Source organism: Dromiciops gliroides, chromosome 3 (genome assembly GCF_019393635.1).
Source record: "Dromiciops gliroides isolate mDroGli1 chromosome 3, mDroGli1.pri, whole genome shotgun sequence".
NCBI classification, from domain to species: Eukaryota; Metazoa; Chordata; class Mammalia; order Microbiotheria; family Microbiotheriidae; genus Dromiciops; species Dromiciops gliroides.
In genome coordinates this window covers 568,307,038-568,331,699 of record NC_057863.1, presented here as the reverse complement: position 1 = coordinate 568,331,699, position 24,662 = coordinate 568,307,038, and the positions used below count along the sequence as shown (strand labels likewise).

The following is a 24,662-nucleotide window of genomic DNA, read 5'->3' as shown; positions in this document are numbered from 1 at the left end:
ACTTCCTGATGCCAAAGAAGAGACTCCTGGTCTTGCCCTCAAAGACCTTCGCTTCATGGGTGGAACTCTTCTACAGTAAGTCTCCAGCAGGTGGCGTCATTCCAATCGTTAGAGGAGGAGGGAGTGGACCATAGGGGAGGACTCCCTCATGGGAGTTCCCCATGACATCCCAATTCAAGTCTATATACTCTGAGGTGGCAAACAGCCACAACCTTCAAAGTGGTTGAGTCCAAGTCTTCCTCACTCTGAGGCAAACTCTCCTTTAATGTTGCCTCCCTTACTCTGCTCCCAGAATAAGTAAGCCACTGATCTTCAACCAGAAGCGTCACTATTTTTCTAGAACATGTGAGGGTTTTTTGTATACTCTATAACTTTCCCTACTAAAAATAATTGATTGATGAACAGGTGATCTACTGATGATTTCCTTTGTAGCCCACCAGATGATTCAATTCTTCCTTAAAAGGACTGTAGCCTTGTTCCCTCAAACAGCGCAAAGCCCAGAAAAGCTGGTCTAGTGGAGGGAAATCTTCCCATGGAACCCATTCCCAACCTGGAAAACAGAAAAATGATTAAAAAAAAAATTTAGTTGGGAGGAAAAAGATGTTTATGGTGGTAAGTTTACATGTAATTGCACCAAAAATTTAAAAATGAATGCCTAAATAAATAAAACAGTGATGCCATAATTTAATTTGAACAAAGAGGATTTCTGACTTAAATGAATACCCTAAGGAAAAATCACCTTTTTTCTCTTTTTTTATTTATAATTTTATCTATTTTTTTCTTAACAGTATTTTATTATTTTCCAGTTACATGCAGAGATAGCCTTCAACATTTGTTTCCATAAGATTTCTAGTTTCAAATTTTGCTCCCTTCCTGCCTTCCCTCCCCCCTCCCCAAGACAGCAAGTAATCCAATACAGGTTTTATATGCACAACCACATCAAATGTATTTCTGCATTAGTCATGCTGTGTAAGAAGAATTGGAACAAGGGGTGGCTAAGTGGTGGAGTGGATAAAGCACCGGCTCTGGATTCAGGAGTACCTGAGTTCAAATCCGGCCTCAGACACTTGACACTTACTAGCTGTGTGACCCTGGGCAAGTCACTTAACCCCCATTGCTGAAGAAGAAGGAGGAGAAGGAAAAGGAGAAGGAGAAGGAGAATCGGAGCAAAAAGGAAAAACCTCAAAAAAGAAAAACAAAAAAATAGAAAGAGTATGGTTCAATCTGCATCCAGATTCCACACTTCCCTTATTCTAGACTTGGAGAGCATGTTCCATCATGAGTCCCTTGGAACTATCTTGGACCATTGCATTGCTGAGAAGAGTCAAGTAAATCTATCACAGTTGATCAACACACAATGCTGTTGACACCATGTACAATGTTCTCCTGGTTCTGCTCATCTCACTCAGCATCAGTTCATGTAAATCCTTCTAGGTTTCTCCGAAATCTGCCTGCTCATCGTTTCTTACAGCACAATAGCATTCCGTTACATTCACATACCACAACTTGTTCAGTAATTTCCCAATTGATGGGCATACCCTCAATTTCCAATTCCTTGCCACCACAAAAAGAGCAGCCATATATATTTTTGTACATGTGGGTCCTCTTCCCCTTTCCATGATCTCCTTGGGAAAATGACCTAATAGCGGTATTGCTGGGTCAAAGGGTATGCACAGTTTTATAGCCCTTTGGACACAATTCCAAATTGCTTTCCAGAATGGTTGGATCAATTCACAACTCCACCAATAATGCATTAGGAAATAATCACTTTTTAGAGCAGACTGGCTGAACATGTAATTTCTTTAGTTAACTTTATTGGGGCCATCTCAGTAGAATATGATGAAATTAATATTTTGCAATAATATAACTGAGCTACTGCTACATATTTATCAGATTGGTTAATATGACAGAAAAGGAAAATGATAAATGTTGGAGGGGATGTGGGAATATTAAAATGCTAATGCACTATTGGTGAAGTTGTATACTGACTCAACCATTCTGGAGAACAATTTGGAACTATGCCCAAAGGGCTATAAAACTGTGCATACTCTCTGACCAAGCAATACCCCTACTAGGTCTTTATCCCAAAGAGATAAAAACAAAAATATTTATAGCAGCAATTTTAGTGGTGGTAAAACATTGGAAACTAAGAGGATGTACATCAATTTGGTAAAGGCTGAACAAGTTGTGGTATGATTATGATGCAATATTATTGTGCTATAAGAAATGACAAGAAGGATGTTCTTAGAAAAATCTGACTTACATGAACCAACGCAAAGTAAAACGAGCAGAACCAGAACATTATACACAGTAACAGCCATATTGTATGATGATCTACTATGAATAACTTAGCTATTCTAAGCAAAACAATTATCCAAGACAATTCTGAAAGACTTATGAAGAAAGGTACTGTCCATTTCCAGAAAAAAGACTCAAGGAGCCTGAATTCAGATAGAAGATACTTTTTCTTTACTTTTTTTTTTTTTGGAGGGGGGGGTTGTTTATTTTTCTTTCACAGCATGACTTATATGGAAATGTATTTTGCATGACTATATGTGTATAACCTATGTCAAATTGCTTGCTTTCTCAAGGGTGGGGAAATGTTGTGGGGGACAGAGAGAATTTGGAACTCAAAATCTCAAAAAAAAAATGTTAAAATTGTTCTTACATGTAATTGGGGGAAAACATTAAGTATTATTTTTTTAAAAAGGACTAAAAATGATCTCCATTTTCAAAAAAGAGTGAAATCTGTAAGCTATGAGCTAGTAAGCTAGTCTCCTATTCCTGGTAAAATTTTAGAACACATTAATAAGGAAGTAATGATTACTAAGAACTGACATGTCTCCATCAAGAAATAGGTCATGCCTGGAAAGGTAATGAGACTAGTAGATTAGGGTAATTCCATAGTATACTTAGTTCCAGGAAAATAATGAAAATAATGATCTCTCATGCTACTCTTATGTTTCAGATGGGGTTAGATGATAGTACATTTAGAACATATAGAAGACAGGTATTATATTTAGTTATCATATAGAACCAGTGAATTGACCAGATTTGAGAGTAGTCATTAACAACATGGAAGAAGATCTTGTGTAGAATGATCCAGGGAATCTGGCCTCGGTTCCAAACTATTCAACATTTTTTATCAATGACTTGGATGAAAGCATATTTGCCACAGTGACCAAATTGCAGATGACAAAGCTTGCAAGTATAGCTAATATAAATAACAGAGCTAGGATCCAAGATAATGTCAACAGACTAGAATAATGAGCTCATTTGAATAAAATGAATTTCATAGGACAAACATAAAGTAATGTACTTGGATTCTAAAAATCAACTTCACAAATAAAGGATAAGAGAGGTGTTGCTACATCATAATTCCTATGAAAAAGACCTGGGGGCAGCTAGATGGCGCAGTGCCCTGGAGTCAGGAGTACCTGAGTTCAAATCCGGCCTCAGACACTTAACACTTACTAGCTGTGTGACCCTAGGCAAGTCACTTAACCCCAATTGCCTCATTAAAAAAAAAGAAAAAGAAAAAGAAAAAGACCTGGGGGAGTAGGGGTAGGGGAGGTAGGGTAGTAGCCTGTAAACCTCAGGATATATCAATAATTTGAAATTGCAACCAAAAAGACTAATGCTACACACTAGGCCTCATTAAAAGGGGCAGAGTCTTCAACTGAGATGGAAGATAGTTTCACTGTGCTCTGACCTAGTTAAACCACATCTGGAGAATTGTGTTCAGTTCTGGGCATCATATTTTCAGAAACAGAGAAGCTGAAGGCTTTCCAGGAAAAGGCAATCAATCAGGCTCTTCAGCAGACTGAAGAATGTGCCCAGCTGAAGAACTGGAGATGTTTAAACTGGAGGAGAGAAGTTTAAAAGGGGAAATCATAGCTGTCCAAATATCTGAAGGGCTGTCAAATGGAAAAGACTGTTAATCTTGTTTTGGGACTACCTTAGGAGACTGTGAGTTTCTCCTTACTCAAGGTCTTTAAGCAGAGGCTGAAAAACCACTTGTTGAGAATATTGTAGAAAGCACTGAGCAGATGGTCTGAGTTCCCTTCTAGTTTTTAGATTCTGTGAATTCTATTAACTGAGAGAAAGTGACTGCTTAAAACTAACCTCATTTTTCGCTAATTCTTAGACCTGGGGTTAGCTAATGTAATCTTCCTTTTTCATCTTACCCTTCCCAACTTTTTGTTTTTTTTTTTGGGGGGGGGGGGCGGGGAGGGAAGGCAGAAGATTAGGAGATAGAGGCAGGATAATGATGTCCAGAATAATGAGTTAAATGTATCACTAGTATATATAATATACTGACAACCACTAGCCGGCCTGCCTGAAGATGTAACACTAGCCCCTGGCTGATCTAGAGCTCTTATCTGTTTACCTACTAGGGCTATGATGTCCCAGAAGGTGAGGAAGCTCTGTTCACTACAGCATAACTGTCAAATACAGGAGCAAATAGCATGTCCACCTCCAGATGGCACTGCCATTTTCAGAAAAGAGAAAATTTAAGGTATCCTCTGCTCATCTGACAGGCAGTCAACAGGAATTTATTAAGCTCTTACTATGTGCCAGGATCTATGCGAAATACTGGAGATACAAAGAAGGGCAAAAACCCCATCCCTGCCCTCAGGATGCATACATTCAAATGGGAGAGACAACTTGTAAACAGCAAAATCCATAGCAGATAGAGATGAGATGAAGGTAAAGAGTATGGACGACTAGGAAAGGCCTCCTGCAAAAGATGGGTTTTGAGCTAGGCCCTGAAGGAAGCCAGGGAAACTAAGAGGTGGAGATGAGGGGGCAGAGCAATCTAGACAAGGGACAAAGGCACAGAGATGGCAATGGAGGGTCATGCTTGAGACACTGCAGGTGGGCCATTGCAGTTAGATTATAAATTATGTGGAAGGGATTCAGGTGAGAGAAGGCTGGAAGGGTAGGAAGAGACCAGGTTGTGAAGGACTTTAAATGAGAAACACTGAACTTTATATTTGATCCTAATGTAAAAGGGAACAACTGGAAGTTCAGGACGCTGGGGAGTGGTGGGGGGTGACATGGTCAGACCCTTGATTTAGAAAAATCACTGTGGCAACTGAGTGGAGAATGAATGGGAGTGGGCAGAGAGTTGAGGCAGGAAGACCAGTTAGAAGGCTACGATAGTGGTCTATGTTGGCTAAGCTGTTAAGGGCTAAAAGCGAAGGCCCATTGGACAGCATCCAATTATTCCCACAGATACTAGAAACAAGGAGCTCATTACCCTGCTAATTCTAAGAGTGGGGTTTATGTTTTTAGAGTTGGAAGGAATTTGGAACTTGGCTCCTCCTGCCTCTGTGACTTCGAGATCCATAAAAGGATTGAAATAAAGTATACAACTTTATTGAATGGTAATAAACTTAAATATACTTGAATTCAAATTATTACCTACAGTTTAGCAGCATTATTTTCATACTCTAAATAAATCACAATTGAATTCTGTGTAAGCCACTGCTTGGGCTAATGCCTATGTGTAATGCACCTGTATATAAGGGCCTTCATTCCTTAAAGAGTTAGGGCTTGTCACTGTTCAATTTAGGATAAGGCAGATAAACATGTCTCCCTATCTGTTGCTCTGATTCTAAATCTGTGTGAAGAATAAAGTGCTAAGTAAGTAGAAGTTCTCTTTATTTTAGTCACATACTCTCTGTAAGAGGAAGGTGCTGCAATTCTTATTTTACAGGAGGGTAGCTGAGACAGGGATTTAAATGACTGGCTAAAACAGTGGCAACAGCCAGTAAGACAACCTAGTAATCTAATGAGAAAGACTGTACTCTGTCCCTAAAGAATAAAGGTCGGGGCAGCTAGGTGGCACAGTGGATAGAGTACTAGCCCTGGATTCAGGAAGACCTGAGTTCAAATATAGCCTCATACACTTGACACTTACTAGCTGTGTGACCCTGGGCAAGTCACTTAACCCCAACTGCCTCACCAAAAAAAAAAAGAATAAAGGTCACTACAAATCCAACTTACCTTCATTTTTTTCAGGTTCTGTGTTCTTTGGCTCTGAATCATAAGTCATGTCCACCTCTCCTTTCATCAATATAGTGACATAATGGTAATCATCCTTCTCACTCACAGAATTCACCACAGAAGCAAATCGAACATTTTTCAGGTGAAGATCAGCTTCTTCCAAGGTTTCCCTCTCAGCACATTCTTCCCAGCTTTCACTAGAAAGACAACAGAAATACACTATGGTGTTTACTTTGATTTATAGAACGCTCATTAGAAAATTTTAGTAGAAACTTTTCAGTACAGCAAGAATTATTTTAATTGGTTAAAAAACCTCAAAATGATACATTCACCAAGAAACCCACCATGACCCTGTAATAAAATAAACAAACCAAGCAGAATTTGGGAGTCAGAAAATCAGAGTTCAAAAGCTGGCCCTGACACTTACTAGTTGTATTTATTTTGGACAAATTACTCTCCTCTAAGCCTCAGGAGGTTTCCCAACTGCATACATACTAGGGCCCTACATCCACCTCATCTCCACCTACTTGGGCCTTCTGGGTATTACCATTCATTCTGTAGCTAAACTTTCTTTTATGTGTTGTCTCATCCAATTAGTGTGAACTCCTTGAGAGCAGGAATGATCTCATCTTTTTTTTTCCATCTGTACCCTATACTTACTTATAGTAAGTATAGCACTTACTATAAAGCTTAGCATAAATTTTTACCATATAAGCACTTAATAAATGTTTTTGTATATTCACTCCATTTAATTGGTCTCCCTGACTCATCTTTCTCCATTCCCAATCCATCCTCTACAGAGCTACCCAAAGTGACTTTCATAAAGTCATACCCCCTACTCAATAAACCCCAGTGGCTACCAATGTCCTCTAGGACTAAATACAAACTTCTCAGTTTGTCCCTTCCTACCGTTTCCTCTTAACACACACTTTAGTCCAAGCACACTAGCCTTCTTCCTTTCTTAAACACATGGCCCTCTACCTCCTATCATGCCTGGCCACTGGTTCTCACCCATATCTGGAATGTGCCTTCTCACTCTTTTAGGATCCCTACCTTATTTCAAGATTCAGCTCAAATGCCACCTTCTACATGATACCTTTTCTAATCCTCCTGCCTGTTAGCTACTACTGAAAATTATCTTGTATTTTGTGTATACCTATACATATTGTGTATACCTATACATGTTGTTTTGCCTAACTGAACTGTAAATTTCTTTAGGGAAGGGTCTGTGTTCACTCCTGTTCCTGTATCTGGAGTGCTTAGCACTTATTAAAGGCACTTAATAAAAGGCACTTAATAAAAGACTGATGACCTACAGGTATACTCACTTATATTTAATTGTTTTCCTATAGCTATTTTTAAAATGCCCTTTGTTGTGCTGAGAGTTTACTATGAGGTAAACCAAATGCATTATTAATCTGATGAACCAAATGGTAATCCCCTAAAGGACATTAATTGATCAACAGCCATTACACTAGTCCATATATATGTATACATGTATATATGTATATATACACACATACATACACATATATATCTTGGATTTTGAAGACAATTCATCTTTATTTTTAGTCTAATCATTAAGGAAGGTATTGCTTCTGGCAAAAAGGTCTATATTAATATGTCTTGACTATTAATGTTATATATCTTTAAAGCTTATTTAATTAACTTCTACATTCTAGGAAGTGAATAATTATTACACCTTTCCATATTAAAACTTGTTTAAATAGTTCAATTTTTAAAAATCATCTACCTTACCATATCCATTAAAGTCAATACCCAGAAACAGTTTATTCAGCAAGTCACCTTCACCTTTCTAATATTACAACTGTCCACCATACAGTTAAATTTAGTGATTCCTGGGTCAACCCAATTGACTACACTGAGATTAGGCTTAATTCTTCTTAAATATGATTGTTTTTAGTTCATCAGTCAAAGATAAACATTAGAGCTGGAAGGAAACTGAAGAATCATCCAGTCCAAATCTTCCATTTTATAGATAAAAAAACTTTTGCCCAAAGTTCAGTTATCAAATAATTAACACTTACTAAGCACCTACTATGTGCCTGGTCCTGTGCTAAGTGCTAGGGATATAGCAAGAGGCAAAAGACAGTCCCTGCCCTCAAAGAGCTTACAGTCTAATGGGAGACCCAACATGTAAACAATTTTATACAAAGCAAGCTATAGGTCAGCTAGGTGGCACAGTGGATAGAGCACCAGCCCTGGATTCAGGAGGACCTGAGTTCAAATCGGGCCTCAGATACTTGACACTTACTAGCTGTGTGACCCTGGGCAAGGCACTTAGCCCCAATTGCCTCACTTAAAAAAAAAAAAAAGCAAGCTATATACAGGATAAATAGGTGATAATTAACAGAGAGAAGGCACTGTCATTAAGAGAGGTTGGGGGGGGGGGGCGGCTAGGTGGCGCAGTGGATAAAGCACCGGCCTTGGATTCAGGAGTTCCTGAGTTCAAATCCGGCCTCAGACACTTGACACTTACTAGCTGTGTGACTGTGGGCAAGTCACTTAACCCCCACTGCCCTGCAAAAAAAAAAAAAAAAAAAAGAGAGGTTGGGGAAGGCTTCTCGTAGAAGGTGAGATTTTCGTTGGGACTTAAAGGAAACTATCCAGGTCAGTAATTAGAATGCAGGAGGGAAAGCATTCCAGGCATGTGGGACAGCCAGAGAAAATGCCTGGAGCTGAGAGATGGAGTGTCTTGTTTGTGGAACAGCCAGCAAACCAGCATCACCAGGTCAAAGAGTATGTGGAGGAGGAAGGTGTAAGTAAGAAGACTGGAAAGGTAGGAGGGGGCTAGGGGAGAAAGTGATTTAACTTCCTAGTGTAGATTCAGAGGGCAGAGCTAGGAGCTACACAGAGGCAAATTTAGGCTCAACTAAAGGAAAAGCCTCTTACCAATTAAGGTCCCAAAGTGGGCCACCTCCGGAGATGGAAGGGCTCCTGCCTGACCACTGGAGGTCTTCAAGCAAAAGCTAGCTGATCACTTGCACCTTAAGGACCCTGGAGCCACTTGGCCATTGATACTCAAGACTTCCAAACCCTTCTACCTACCCTCCAACTGTTCTTCATTTCATGTTATCTCCTTCAATTAGAGTGTGAGCTACTTGAGAGCAGGGATTTTCTCAATCTTTTTGCATCTCAAAAGTTAGCACAAAGCTTGGCATACAGGAACAGTTTAATACATGCTTTTTTCATTGATCATGGTCTGCAAAATGAATGGGAAGCCTGATTTTTTAAAAGCCTCTAAAGGCAAAGGTTACCTTTCCCAAAGGAAAAAAACATTTAGATTTAACTTCCTTGTGACTAGGCTATCTTCTGTGCCTTCCAGTAGGAAAAGTTTAAAATCTTTTGCTGGGCATGATGAAGGAGGCAAAAAGGGGTTAACAGACAAACCTAAGACTTGAGTTATCAATAGTACCTAAAAGGGTTAACAGAGATACTAAGGTTTGTATTCTTACAGTAACCAAGAGGGTTCATCCCTACCAACTAATACCATCAACAGAAGCTTAGACAGTAACTAGGTACCATCAACCATTAATAGCCATTAATATTCCTAGATGACAAGACACTTAGAAACCAGATCTTAAGTAGAGATATCATAAACACAGAGACCCTCTGGGTCTGGCATGTTTGAACATGTCTTTAGGAACATGCATAGAAAGGACCAAATGTGTCCTTAGGTTCACCTTATGATGTGTAAACCCCCAAACCACACCTCCAGGGGAAAAGGTACCTGCCTTGGAGGTTGTCTTGGGACCCCAGGAAGTCCAAATTAGGATAAGACCTCCCAAGAACCTCCCACAAGGAGATTAAGATAATGAGGAGATAACCTACTTTTTCTCACTATAAATATAACCATTTTCATCCTCCTATTCAAAACACCTCTCTCCTTAGGTGTTCTCCCTGTGGTCATCACAGTACTTTAATAAAACTTGGGAAACTGAGTAACTTAGTCTTGTAATTCTTTTGGGACGTCTCACAATCGATCTGATCAATTAAATCCATCCATCTCTACCACAGGCATTCAAAGTTCTCTACAATCTTGTAGTATTCTCTTCTGGGGTAGTACCAATAATTGGCCAAAGTGATTGCTGTCCTACATGCCTGCCCCACACTTTCTGCCCTCTGTTCTCCTATATATCCCTCAAATGTCCTTCGGGTGCCTTCATATCACTAAAGGATCATCGCACAGCTCATAGTTCTTGCAGCTTTCAAAGTTATTTCTTGGGGGGGAAGGTAGGTGGCACGGTGGATAAAGCCCTGGATTCAGGAAGACCTAAGTTCAACTCTGACCTCAGACACTTGACACTTACTAGCTGTGTGACCCTGGGCAAGTCAGTTAACCCTCATTGCCCCATCAAAAACCAAACAAAACAAAGTTGTTTCTTAGTTGTTGCCACTTTTTACATTGTGTCTTTGGTCCTGCTCATCTCATCCTTCAGAGTTCTTCCTTGTTCTCTCTCACTTCTAGTCTCAAGAACTTCGTTTCCATTTGGATTCATTCATGTTGCAAGGATGGCCTTATTATTATCTCCAGATCTTGGCACACTGTTTCCAAGATAGGATGTGAATGCTTTATTACATGTATTTCATTCAACACTGAGAGTTGAATTATTTGAACAGGAGTAACACAACTAGGTGGCTCAGTGGATAGAACATTGGGCCTGGAGCTGGGAAGCCTTTAGTTCAAATATGACCTCAGATGCTCTCCAGCTGTGAGGCACTAGGCAAATCACTTAACCTGGTTTGCCTTGATCCATAGGAGAAGGAAATGGCATCTGGAAGAGTCTGGATACCACTGAACAACAATGTGCCTGGCACGGTGCCAAGCTTTTAAAAATCAATAACATTTACATAATACTTAATACATGCTAAGCACTGTGCTTACCCCTTTACAATGAATAATAATAGCTAACATATACTGCCTACCATGTGCCTGGCACTGTACAAAGCACTTTACTATTAATAATAATGATGATGGGGCAGCTAGGTGGTGAAGTGGATAAAGCACTGGCCCAGGATTCAGGAGTACCTGAGTTCAAACCCAGCCTCAGACACTTGATACACACTAGCTGTGTGACCCTGGGCAAGTCACTTAACCCTTATTGCCAAGCAAAAAAAAAAAAAAAAGAAAAAGAAAGAATAATGATGATGATGATATCATTTATATAGCGCAGGGCAAGTAGGCAGTACAGTGGAGTGTTAGGCCTGGAATCAGAAGACCTGAGTTCAAATCAGACCACAGCCACTAGCTGGATGACCCTGGGCAAGTCACATAACCCTGTTTGCCTCAGTTTCCTGGTACGTAAAATGAGCTGGAGAAGGAAATGGCAGACTACTCCAATATCTCTACCGCGAAAAGCCCAAATGGGGTCACGAAGAGTCGAACACCTCTGAAACGACCAAACAACAAATGTGATGTTTTCTAGCCCAGTGGAAATCTGCAGTGGGAATTCTAATCACAGGACAAGTCGGGGAGAATCTTTACACTAAACATGACCTAGCGGTGGTGAGAGCATTAAACGAGTCAAGCGCCCTCAGAACATACAAGCTGTCACTCTAGCCCCGCCCAGCCCCTACTCCTCGGAGCGCGAGGAGGTGACGTCAGACGCGCCGGAAGCAACTCACCCGAACTCCAAGTGACCCCCGGGAAGCTGGAAAGTGCCGGCTCCAAGAGAGCCTTTCCTTTTCCCTAGCAGAATGCACCGAGGGTGCTTGGAGCTCGTGACCACCACCCCAACGCCGACCCCCGGCCGCCGCCGCAGCCGGCCCGGATCCTTGCTGGTGGCCGGATCCATGTTCACGGAACCATTTGAAATGGCGCTTCCTCCCCTCCTCCCGCGGCAGGAAGTGACGTTTCCCAGGTCTCGCCAATCGCACGCCAGGGGCTCGCGCGGCCCGGGGATCTCTGTCGCGCTGCGGACCTTGCGGGAGGCGGGTCAAGCTGGGGTCCTGGGAAGAGTTCTTTTCTCCGGAGTACTTGTGGGGGTGGCGGACGTCATAGGAGTCATGTACTTACACCTACCCTTACCCTCATCCTTGGGGTGGACAGTGAGTTCTAGGAGAGCTTCAGCCCTTTACAGATAGGAAACTGAGGCTTAGAGACATTAAGTGACTCGTCCAAGGTCACGCAGCTATTTAATGCTTGAATAGGCGTTAAAATTGAGCCCAGGTCCAGTTAGGTGGTACAGTGGATAGAGCACCGGCCCTGGAGTCAGGAGGACCTGAGTTCAAATCCGGCCTCAGACACTTAATACTTACTAGCTGTGTGACCCTGGGCAAATCACTTAACCCCAATTGCCTCACTAAAAACAAACAAACAAACAACAAAATTGAGCCCAGGTCCACCCTAACTTAAAGTCCTGGGTCATTTTTATTCAGCAATTAATCTTCCCCCAAACACCCCCCTTCCCGCTACCTTCCCTATCACTGTAGAGGTCAACATCATTCTCTCAGCCTCTCGGGCTTACAATTTAATAGTCATCCTGTATTCCTCACCATCTCACCCCACCTCCCACCCCTGTCCCCCCAAATCCAACCTGTTGCCGAGGCCTGTCAATTTCACCTTTGCAACCGCCTTCGAATGTGCACCATGCACTGCCTTCTCTTCTCTGACCCTGCCACCACTCTAGTGCAGCCCCTCATCACCTCACACCTGGACTGTTGGCATAACCTTGCTAGCCCCATTCCAATTCATTCTCCAGCCACCAAAGTGATTTTGCTGAATCCCAGGGACCATCATGTCTCCTTATAGAACTACAGTGACACCCTATTGCCTCCTGGAGTTATTACAAAATTTTCTGTTTGGCTTTTAAAGTTCTTCATAATCTAGTCCCCTTTTACCTTTCCAGTCTTCAATCCCAAGGCAGTGGCCTCTTTGATGCTCCACAAACAAAACACTCCAATTCTTGCTCTGAGGATTTTTCTCTGGCTGTTCTCCCATACCTGGGCTCTCCCTCCTCTCATCTGCCTTCTGACCTCCCTAGCTTCCTTTAAGTCTGGAGTGAAATTGATGGAAGAGGCCAAAAGGGTTAACAGGTAACCTATCAATAGTACCTAAAAGGTGTTAACAGAAAAACCTAAGACCCAAGTTCTAATTTAGATCTGAGCTCTAAGAGGGATTCAGACCCCAGAGTTAATGGATAAGTTAAGGCTTGAGGGGGCCGCTAGGTGGCGCAGTGGATAGAGCACTGGCCCTGGATTCAGGAGGATCTGAGTTCAAATTCGACCTCAGAAGCTTGACACTACTAGCTGTGTGACCCTGGGCAAGTCACTTAACCCTCCTTGCCCTGCAAAAAAAAAAAAAAAAAAGACGAGCCTTTGTTAATACAAGTCAGGGCCTAGGTTCTCTACCCACATTAATCAGCACTCATAACAAGAACATAAAGAGGCAGGTCATAGAGACCTTAACTATAACAATGATAGACAGGGTATAGAAATTCTAACTAATAAATAAAAATGTTTTTAATGAAAAGGTGACATGCACAGAAAAGGCCAAATTTGTCCCCAGATTAACCGTACGATGCATAAACCCCAAAAACACACCTCCAGGGAAAAAGGTACCCACCTCAGGGGTTGGCTCAAGCCCCCAGGAACTCCAAATTAGGATAAGCCCTCCCATGTACCTCCCTAAAGTGGAGATTATTACAATGAGACTGATATAATCAATTTATCCACACTATAAATATAACTGTCTTTTCTTTCCCTATTCAAGAGACACCTCCATGATGCTCTCCCTGTGTTTACTCACAGTACTGCAATAAAACTTGGGAAACTGAGTCACTGAGTCTTGTAATTCCTTTGGGACAACTCACTATCAATTTGATTCTAAATCCATCCCACATCAAAATAACTTCTTTTACTGGAAACCTTCATCAATCCCTCTTAATTGTAGCACCTTCTCTCTGTTAATTTTTTCCTATTTATTCTGTATATAGCTTGGTGGGGGGGAGGGCAATGAGGGTTAAGTGACTAGCCCAGGGTCACACAGCTAGTAAATGTCAAGTATCTGAGGCCGGATTTGAACTCAGGTCCTCCTGAATCCAAAGCCAGTGCTTTATCCACTGAGCCACCTAGCTGCCTCCATGTAGCTTCCTTAGTTTATATTTGTTTGCATGTTTTCTCCCCCATTAGACTGTAAGCTCCTCGAGGGCAGGAACTGTGTTTTGCTTCTTTTTGCTACCCAGTGCTCAGCACTGTGCCTGGTACATCGTTGATGCTTCATAAATATTTAATGATAGATGGACTAATTGACACTGCTCATTCTATTGGAGGCAGAATAGAAAGACAGAAGAATGGAAAGTTATAGGGAATTCTCCCAAACTTGATAGTGCATAGTCATGATACTACTCAACTCACAGGACTGTAATAAGAGCTATTGTTTATTTAGAGCTTTAAGATTTGCAAAGAAAGCCTTTATACATGTTACCTAATTTGTTCCTCATAACTATCCTATAAAATAGGTGTTCTTATCTCCATTTTACAGATGAGGAAACTAATCTGTAGGAGAATGTCGATTATTAAAAGAGCTTTTGTATCTGCCTACCTTCTACAAACAAATCAGAAAATAATGTTTAATATCTCCTGCAAATTAATAAACAGATCAGAGAAAATATAATATTATATCTCCTACTAACTAGAAAGAGAACATGATATATCTGCCTGTCTCCTACAAAGAACCAGGTCGGAGAAATAATGTTTGATTTCTCCTACAAATCAGAAACAGACAGAAAACATACCTGTCCTCCTACAAAAACAGATCAGAGACAGGCAGAAAAAAATATCAATTTAATATTTTATTGTCCCAAGAAGAAAGTTAACAAAACATGATCATGTGGAGACTTCCCTCCTCAGAGAGGAGCTCAGAGGACTCCCCATTTCTGAGGGTATATATGGTTTTAGTCTACTGATTACAGGGCGTTGTCAGTTTCAATAGTATGATACAGAAATCAACCCAGAAGCAAAAAGCAGTTTAACAATTTCAGTTATAACAAGTATGGAGGAAATACAGAAGCATCATGATAAAACTACAGGATTCCAAAAAAGGGTCTGGCAAGGATGAGGATGTCCAGATGTTACCATAAGATAGGAACTTACTATCCTGAGGGAAAAGAAGTCACTAGTGTGATGTTTAAAATCTTTTTTTTTAATTTTTTTATTTTATTAATATATTTTTTTATGTTTTCCTGTTACATGTAAAGATAGTTCTCAACTTTTGTTTATGCAGGTTTTCCAACTTCAGATTTTTCTCTCTCCCCTCCCTCCCCCCTCCCCTAGACAGCAGGTAATCTGATATAGGTTTTATATATATATATATATGTATATATATATATATATACATACATACACACACACATAATAACATTAATCCTATTTCTGCATTAGTTGTGTTATAAGAGAAAAATCAGAGCAATGATGAAAAACCTCAAAATGGAAAAAAACAACAGCACCAAAACAATAGTATGGTTCATTCAGCATCTATACTCCACAGTTCTTTTTTTTTTTTCCCTTGGATTTGGAGATCCTCTTCTATTATGAGTTCCCTGGAACTCTTCTGTACCATTGCATTGGCGAGAAGAATATAGTCCATCACAGTAGATCAACACTAAATGTTGATGATACTGTGTACAATGTTCTTCTGGTTCTGCTCATCTCACTCATCATTAGCTCATGCAAGACCCTCCAGGTTTCTCTGAACTCCTCCTGCTCATCGTTTCTTACAGCACAATAGTATTCCATTGTATTCATATACCACAACTTGTCCAGCCATTCCCCAGTCGATGGGCATCCCCTCAACTTCCAATTCCTTGCAACCACATAAAGAGCAGCTATAAATATTTTTGTACATGTGGGTCCCTTTCCCCTTTCCATGATTTCTTTGGGAAAAAGACCCCAAAGTGGTATTGCTGGGTCAAAGGGTATGGACAGCTTTATTGCCCTTTGGGCATAATTCCAAATTGCTCTCCAGAATGGTTGGATCAGTTCACAGCTCCACCAACAATGGATTAGTGTTCCAATTTTCTCACAGCTTCTCCAACATTTATTATTTTCCTTTTTTGTCATTTTAGCCAATCTGATAGGTGTCAGGTGGTACCTCAGAGTTGTTTTAATTTGCATCTCTCTAATCATTAGAGATTTAGAGCATTTTTTCATATGGGAATAGATAGCTTTGGTTTCTTTATCAGAAAACTGCCTGTTCATGTCCTTTGACCATTTCTCGATGTTTAAAATCTAAATGTGGGTCCTAATCTGTTCCCCCCCCAAGTTTTTTGGGGGAAGCTGGCTAAAATCACTGATAAATTCAGCAAGAGTTTAGGGTTTTAAGGGTTTATTAAAGTGTATTAGGAGTTAGTGAAGAGGGGATGGCTAGGTGGCGCAGTGGATAAAGCACCGACCCTGGATTGAGGAGTACCTGAGTTCAAATCCGGCCTCAGACACTTGACACTTAACTAGCTGTGTAACCCTGGGCAAGTCATTTAACCCCCATTGCCCCACAAAAAAAAAGAAGTTAGTGAAGAGAATCAGTACAGCCAGAGAGAAACCCTTGCTTCTCCTAGCAGTCCACATGAAGTCCCTCACCATGCCCAAAAAAAAAAGTCCTGGACGGAAATTTGGGGCCCTCCTGTTCTCTGTCTCCAGACACCAAGCCAGTTCCGGACAAAAAGAGCCTGATTCAGCGAGCGAGCCTCACCTTTCTACTTCCTGTCTCCCTCTCCAAAAGGGGACATTCTTCAAGCTGATTGGTTGAGGATCGTCTCCTGCTGACATCAGTAGTCCACAGCCTCTGAGAACAACACCCTACTCAGGGTTGGCCAGGCATAGTCTTGATTTAATCATTCTTAAGTAGGTAGTCAGTCAGTTTCTCAGTCTCACCCAATTCAAACAATTTTAAATCAATCTTCAGGTGGGTCCCCTGGGCATCTGCCAAATCCCATTATTTTATTACACTAGGTAGGGTCTTTTACCTGCTAGCTATCTTGGTTAATTTGGAGTTCAGTTAAAGGACATTTTGCTCCTATTAATCCAGAGTTTCATAAAACTCCTTTTGGATAATAAGGTATCTCCATCAAATCCAGGTGATCCATATATTCATATTAACGAAGAGGATAATCAATTTACTGAGGCTTACACATGTAGTAAGGGAGGATTTGAGTTCAGGGCTTGTGGACTCCAAGTCCAGCACTCAATAATCAGTCAATAAAGATTTGACTTAACCCTCATTTTAAGAGACAAGGGAACTGAGATCCAGAGAGCCAAAATAACTTACCTGGGATCATACCAATCAATCAGTCAATTAGCATTTTTTTTGAGCACTGACTATGGGCTTAAGCCACATAGAACATTTGGCCTGGAGTTGGGAAGACCTGAGTTCAAATTTAGCCTTAGGTGCTTTTTGAACTGTGTGTGACTCTGGGCAAGTCACTTAACCTCTGTTTGCCTTAATCCACTGAAGAAGGAAATTGCAACAGGAAGAGTCCCATGTGAGGTAACAACAACAATAACAACATGCCAGGCATTGCTAAACCTTTTAAACATAGTAATAATAACACTTATTTAGAATAGGCACAAGACAAGCTTCAAGAAGCTTGTCATCTAGTGAGGGATACAACATATAAACAATTATATACCAACAAGCTATATGCAGGATAAATAGGAATCAATAGAGGGAAGGCACTAGAATTGGGAGGGATTTAGAAAGGTCTCTGGAGAACATAAGATTTCATCTGGGATTTGAAGGAAATCAAGGATGATGCAGAGGAGGTGGGAGAGCATTCTCATTGTAGATGATGCCTCAGTGATAATAATATATGTATGGGGGAGAAAAGGTGGAGTCACTCAACTCTCATTTTTTTTCTCTTAGGAGAATGAGATTTGAACTGGAGAGAACAAATATAGTTCATCATTATTTCATAGCTTGTTACTAATTACTATTATTACTTTTATTAGCCAACATCTTCATAGTTTCCACAAATCCATAACACGATGCTGCCAAATGCTTTGAAGTTCACATAAATTATGTATGCATATTTTTTCATAATAGTAAATAGTAATAAAGGGTCCTAACTGCCTTGATGAGTTCATCTTACCAGTCACAGATGAAAAACATCCTAAGACAATTAAAGACCTAGCTGGTATAAATGGTGAACCACTTCAGATGATATTAGAAAAGTTATGGAAGGTGTTGTAGGATTGAAGGGTGTATATTATCCTATTTCCCCAAAGAGTAGAAATAGAATGCTTTAAAACATAGGTCAACTTTGAATTCTTTATCCAGACTTCTTTCTAAGGGAGTTGAGATGTCCAGAAGAAGTAGGAATAGGCAGACCAGACCTCCTGGGTAGACCATGGGGCAAGGAGGACTTGAAGCCTTTGTCTAGGTTTGGTATACTACCATAACTTGGAATATGTTCTTCCCTTCCATACTCTAGCCAGCAGACTAATAATAGCCAAGGAGCTTCCTCTTCACACCCAGCTTTTTAACAGGTACCTGACTAGTGGGAGCAACCTCACTATGAGCTATATTTCCTCCCTTAACCAAACTTCCATTGCCTCTTCCGCACCAGGTACTAGATGCCCACTCAGCTCTACCATTGCTTCCTTGAGTTTTGGGGGCTTTGCTATCTGTTCAATATTTGGCCCACCATATTCTAGATACCATCTGGCTTTTCCATCTGCCAAGAACTGAACCCTCTTTTATGTATTGATTTCCACAATTGAGGCTATGAGCTCCTTGAGAGTCTGGACAATGTCATTTCTATTTGTATCACTAGCCTTTAGTACAGTGCTTGGAGCTTAATAAATGCTTTTCTATTCCAGCTAGGAATAAAGTTGATTCCTGATAAAAATTCAGACTGGCATTAAGATTAATCATAAGCACTTGGTAAAGGAAACGCTGATTATTCTGAGGCAGCATGTATTCAATAAGAACAAGTCCTCCCATGTTAGCCTGGTTTTCCTTTTTGATAGGGTAGATGAAGAAAATTATACATACATAGTTTATGTGAATTTCAAAGCATTTGGCAGCATCTTTTTATGGACTTGTGGAAAATATAAAGAGGTTAGCTAAATGATAATAAAAGTAGTTGAATTCGTAGTTCTGAATAACTCAAGGTGAGGAACAGCAATTCACAATAGTAATTATAATAGCTAGCATTTATATAGTACTTTAAGTTTTACAAAACATTTTATGAATATTATCTCATTTGATGCTCACAACAACCCTGGGAGGTAGGTACTATTAGTATTTCCATTTTACATATAAAGAAACTGAGACACAGAGAGGTTAAATTGACTTGCCCAGGTTGCATAGCCAGTGTCAGGCTGTATTTGAACTTGTCTTCTTGACTCCAGATCCAATGTTTTATCTATCCACTTTATCACCTAGAAAAATATCTTTAGTTGAGTGCCATTGAATTCTATGCTTGGCCCTGTGCCATTTACCATTTTTATCAATGACATGAATAATGGTAGAGATGGAGTTTTTATCAAATGTCCAAGCAATATAAGCAGGGCTTGGATAGTTCATACTTTGGATGATCATCCCCTTTCTGATCTTGAGTCTTTCCCTTTTTTATCATAAAAGTATTTTATTATTTTCTAGTTACATTAGAGATAGTTTTCAACATTTGTATTTTTTTTTTTGTGGGGCAATGAGGGTTAAATGACTTGCTCAGGGTCACACAGCTAGTAAGTGTCTGAGGCCTGATTTCAACTCAGGTCCTCCTCAATCCAGGGCCAGTGCTTTATCTACTTCACCACCTAGCTGCTCCCTAACATTTGTTTTTATAAGATTTTTAGTTCTAAATTTTTCTTTCTCCCTCCCTCCCTTCCCTCCACTCACTCCAAGACAGCAAGCAATCTGATACAGGCTATAGATATACAATCACATTAAACATTTTCTGCATTAGTCATGTTGTGAAAGAATCAGAACAAAAGGTTATAAAAATATTTTAACTGGGTCTTAATCTGTAAACTCCTGGCTGGCTGGCTATCTGTAAAACTATAGCTGGTGAAGCTATAGCTGTCTATTAGCTGCCTAAGCCAGTCTGTAAGGGCCATTAAAAAAATCCCCCAACTGCTTCTCCCAGACTGATAAGCAAAACCCTTTTTTTTTCCAATTAAAGCAAGACAGGATTTATTGATAAGGAACAGACTTAGAAATAAAAGCAAGAAATATACGACCTGACTGCATTTTAACTTTCTCTCCTGCTGCTTGCATGTCTCTCGTCTGAGGGTATGCTGGTGGCAGCTGCAGCCATGCCTCACTTGGACTGGTTCACCTCTCTCTCTCTCTCTCTCTCTATGTTGCTCCCCTCTTAGCCGAAAGCCACCCTCATTCAACTCACTGGAAACCCCTTCTTTTCTCATCAGCAGCCTCTTTCCTTCTCAGCTCCCCTGCACTTCTTCTATTACTGACCCACCCCCACGTCTCCTTTCTCAGTCCTCCCCTTCACTGTCAGTCACCCCCCTCATCTCCGTAGCATCCTCTGCACTCTGTCTTCACTACATCCTCCTTTCACTACCCCTGCTCCTGAATATAAAACCCTTATCTCTCAGGAACCATTGACTGGGGCCACCCCACCTCCCAAGCTAATTCACTGGCCACTCCCAGGGCAGGTATCGAAGGCTGGCAGGGGCACTAAGCCCCTGCGCTGGGCCCACTCGGAGCTGGGGGCTGGGCTGAGAAACCTGGGCACCTGAGGCTAATTTTAGCAGCTTACAAGGAAAACCCTCAAAAAAGAAAAAGACACATAAAAAAAGTAGAAACAGTATGATTCAATCTGCATACTAATTCCACAGTTCTTTTTTTCCAAATTTGGAAAGCATTTTCCATCATGAATCCTTTGGAATTATCTTGGATCATTGTATTGCTGAGAAGAGTTAAGTCTATCACAGTTGATCATCACACAATGTTGTTGATACTGTGTACAATGTTCTCCTGGTTCTGCTCATCTCACTCAGCTTCAGTTCACGTAAGTCCTTCCAGGTTTCTCTGAAATCTGTCTGCTTATTGTTTTCTACAGCACAATAGTATTCCATTATATTCATATACTATACTGCAACTTGTTTAGCCATTCCCCAGTTGATGGTGTTAATATGAGTATTTAAATCACCTGGATTTGATGGAGCTGCTGTATTATCCAAGTGGATTCTATGAGACCCTGGATTAATAGAAGCAAAATGCCTTTTGACAAAGACTTCAAAGTGAAGCTAAGCAGTCCCTATTCACTTTCTCCAAGAGAATAAACAAACTTAAATGCCCCTTTGAAATTCCCATTCACTATCTTCTTTCCCCAAGAAAGTAAATAGATCTTATTGTTCTCCTGATCAACTATCTAGACACCTTTGTCTTTGATAAAATCCTTCCTGTTTTCACATAATCTAACCATAGCATCTACTTTAATTTGAACTGTTAAACTGATTTGTATTTTTTAACTGATTTACATTTATAGTATTTGCTTTGGGGTGATTTGTATTATGCCAATAAAGTTACCCTGTAATCAGTGAGCAAATAAAACCTTATATACCCTCAGGAAGGGGGAGTCCTCGAGTTTCTTAGGAAGGAGTCTCCAACATGATCATGTTTAATTCTTCTGGGGACTAAATAAATTGGTTTTATGTTTTTCCTGTCTGTCTCTGATCTGGTTTTTCCTGTAGGAGAAATTATGAAAATAATTTCTCTGATTTGATTTAGTTTTGTCCTATAGACCTGTTCTCTGATCTTTTTTTTTTTTTTTGTAGGGGATATTATAAAATTAATTTCTCTGATCAGTTTATTTATTTATTTTTTTTGTAGGAGACAGGCAATAGAAACATTTAATTTTCGACAATGGGCATCCCCTCAGTTTCCAATTCTTTGCCACCACAAAAAGAGCAGCTATAAATATTTTTGTACATATGGGTCCTTTTCCCTTTTTTATGATCTTTTTGGGATAAAGGCCCAATAGTGGTATTGCTGGGTCAAAGGGTATGCAGTTTTATAGTTCTTTGGGCATAGTTCCAAATTGCTCTCCAGAATGGTTGGATCAGTTCACAGCTCCACCAACAATGCATTAGTGTTCCAATTTTTCCACAGCTCCAACATTTATTATTTTCTTTTTTTGTCATTGTGAGAAATAGAACTCCAATAACTTCTGAAACTCAACACTGGTGATGTGTCAAAGGCTCATTTATTCTCATTCTCAGAAGAACGGGCCACCCCTAGTGGAGCAAACAAGGAGACTGTCTGGCTGGCCTGTTTTATCTAACCCTAACCCTAACCCTAACCCTAACCCTAACCCTAACCCTAACCCTAACCCTAACCCTAATTGGTTGGCCCTCCCTCTGGCTAATCAAACATAGCATCCCCACACCTCCTCCACATTGATTTTTCTCATGGGAACCTTCCCTTGAGAAGTCCTACTCTATTTGAATTAACCCCCATTTGTGGATATTAGCATTTGAGTATCTGCTTTTATACTCCCACCAGAATCTGAATCCACTTCCCAGACATTAAATCACCAGTAATTGTTTTCCCAGACAGTTCTAATCAGCTGAGAGGAGTCAACATTTTCCTGGAGTCAACATTTTCCCATAGTCAAATTAGCCAATCTGATAGGTGTGAGGTGGTACCTCAGAGTTGTTTTAATTTTCATTTCTCTAATCAGTAGTGATTTAGAGCATTTTTCATATGGCAATAGATAGCTTTGATTTTTTCATTTGAAAACTGCCTGGTCATATCCTTTGACTATTTCTCAATTGGGGAATGACTTGCATTCTTATAAATTTGATTTAGTTCCCTATATATTTTAGAAATGAAGCCTTTATCAGAAGTACTGGGAGGCAGCTAGGTGGCACACCAGCCCTGGAGTCAGGAGGACCTGAGTTCAAATCCAGCCTCAAACATTTGACACTTACTAGCTGTGTGACCCTAGGCAAGTGACAACTCCAATTGCCTCACCAAAAAAAGAAAGAGAAATATTGGCTGTAAAAATAGTTTCTCAGCTTTCTGCTTCCCTTCTAATTTTGGCTACATTGCATTTAATGTAATCAAAACCATCTATTTTGCACTTCATAATATCGTCTATTGTGTTTGGTACTGGCTAAGAAATAGAGTGGTAGAACAATGGAATCTTTCCCTTTCTACCAGTTCTTTTCCTACTGCACACAAACATTCTCTGGTCTTAATAAATCCTCACCTGACCCACCATGCCCTCAAGGTATTGTCTGTTTATCTCCTCTCTCAATCAAACTCTTAGGAAAAGAAGTCTATTCTTGTTTCTTTCACTTCTCTTCTAATTAAGGGTATTAGGACAGCAAGTGGTTAATTGTGGGATGTGAGTCAACTTCACTAACTTCATTTTGTGACTCAATTCTGTAGGTAGCTCAGTTCCCTTTTTAATCAATTATGAGTCTAGTCCAAATTCTATCTTGTGAGAAAACTTCATTCAATTGTGAGAACTGGGAGAAAACCTTATTGCTTTGTTTGAACCTAGCTTTGCCTGCCTAGGAAGCCAATAACACTCTCAAATGCCAAAGATCAATCATGGCTTTGGGCTCATAGGTATTCCTGAGGGTGGCAATCAACTCTTGATTGGTTAACAATGAAAGAGAGGGACAGCTAGATGGCTCGGTGGATAGAGCACGGGTCCCGGACTCAGGAGTACCTGAGTTCAAATCTGACCTCAGACACTTAACACTTACTAGATGTGTGACCCTGGGCAAGTCACTTAATCCCAATTGCCTCACTAGAAAAAGAAAAGAAAAGAAAAAGAGAATGAAAGAGAATGAATATTACAATGAGAGATGGACATATTCTAATGGGGGATATAACTGATTATGCCATTTACTTCCAAATCACCACCAGCCTTAGGGAAATCTAGACAATGGATCTATATCCCCCACCCAAGCCTGAGCAGAAGACAATGGGGTGGTGGTGGAGGGGGTTACCTTAGATCAAATTCCTTATAAGGTTGGGAGGGGTAGCAATACCTCAGTTAAGGAGAATGTAAATCCTATCAAGTATCATCAGTCCTGTCCTTCAGAGGCTGAGCTTTGAAACTTCAGAAAAAGTATTGATTATTATTTTTTATTTTATTTTTTTTTAGTGAGGCAATTGGGGTTAAGTGACTTGCCCAGGGTCACACAGCTAGTAAGTGTTAAGTGTCTGAGGCCGAATTTGAACCCAGGTACTCCTGACTCCAGGGCCGGTGCTCTATCCACTGCGCCACCTAGCTGTCCCAAAAGTATTGATTATTAATAACCATTTCTCTCATGGGGTAGTTAATAAATGCTGGAACAGACATTAGAAAGCTCTCAATATGCTGTAATGATGGGCCAAATCTAATAATTTAAGAATGGGAAAATTATAAATTCCACACTTTGGATTAAAAAAAATCAACTCAGGGACAGCTAGGTGTCACAGTGGTTAAAGCACTGGCCCTGGATTCAGAAGGACCTGAGTTCAAATATGGCCTTAGACACTTGACATTTACTAGCTGTGTGACCCTGGGCAAGTCACTTAACCCTGATTGCCCTGTCCCCCCCCCAAAAAAATCAATTTTACAAATATAGGATGTGGGAAATGGGGTTCTACAACAGTTCAGTTGAAAAAGATCCTGATGGAGTATGCATTAGGGGAAGGACTTGAACTC

The 24,662-nt window shown here is 40.3% G+C and overlaps 1 protein-coding gene across 1 annotated transcript; it reads right to left on the bottom strand.

Moving 5' to 3' along the window:
- NUDT15 (nudix hydrolase 15) lies at positions 1-11,867 on the bottom strand. Its single transcript, XM_043994125.1, has 3 exons — positions 11,659-11,867; positions 6,013-6,209; positions 1-550 (listed from the first exon to the last, which is right to left on the bottom strand). Exons 1-3 carry the CDS (start codon positions 11,826-11,828, stop codon positions 411-413), a joined length of 507 nt encoding a protein of 168 aa, XP_043850060.1. The 5' UTR covers positions 11,829-11,867; the 3' UTR covers positions 1-410.
- Between the last annotated feature and the right edge of the window lie 12,795 nt (positions 11,868-24,662).

Bases quoted from the DNA above. Each gene is read 5' to 3' on its own strand.
- NUDT15 (XM_043994125.1), bottom strand. From the start codon at position 11,828: ATGGATCCGGCCACCAGCAAGGATCCGGGCCGGCTGCGGCGGCGGCCG. The intron at 6,210-11,658 runs GTGAGTTGCTTC...TTGTCTTTCTAG, and splicing joins GGGGGTCACTTGGAGTTCGG to TGAAAGCTGGGAAGAATGTG. The intron at 551-6,012 runs GTAAGTTGGATT...TCTGTTTTCCAG, and splicing joins AGAACCTGAAAAAAATGAAG to GTTGGGAATGGGTTCCATGG.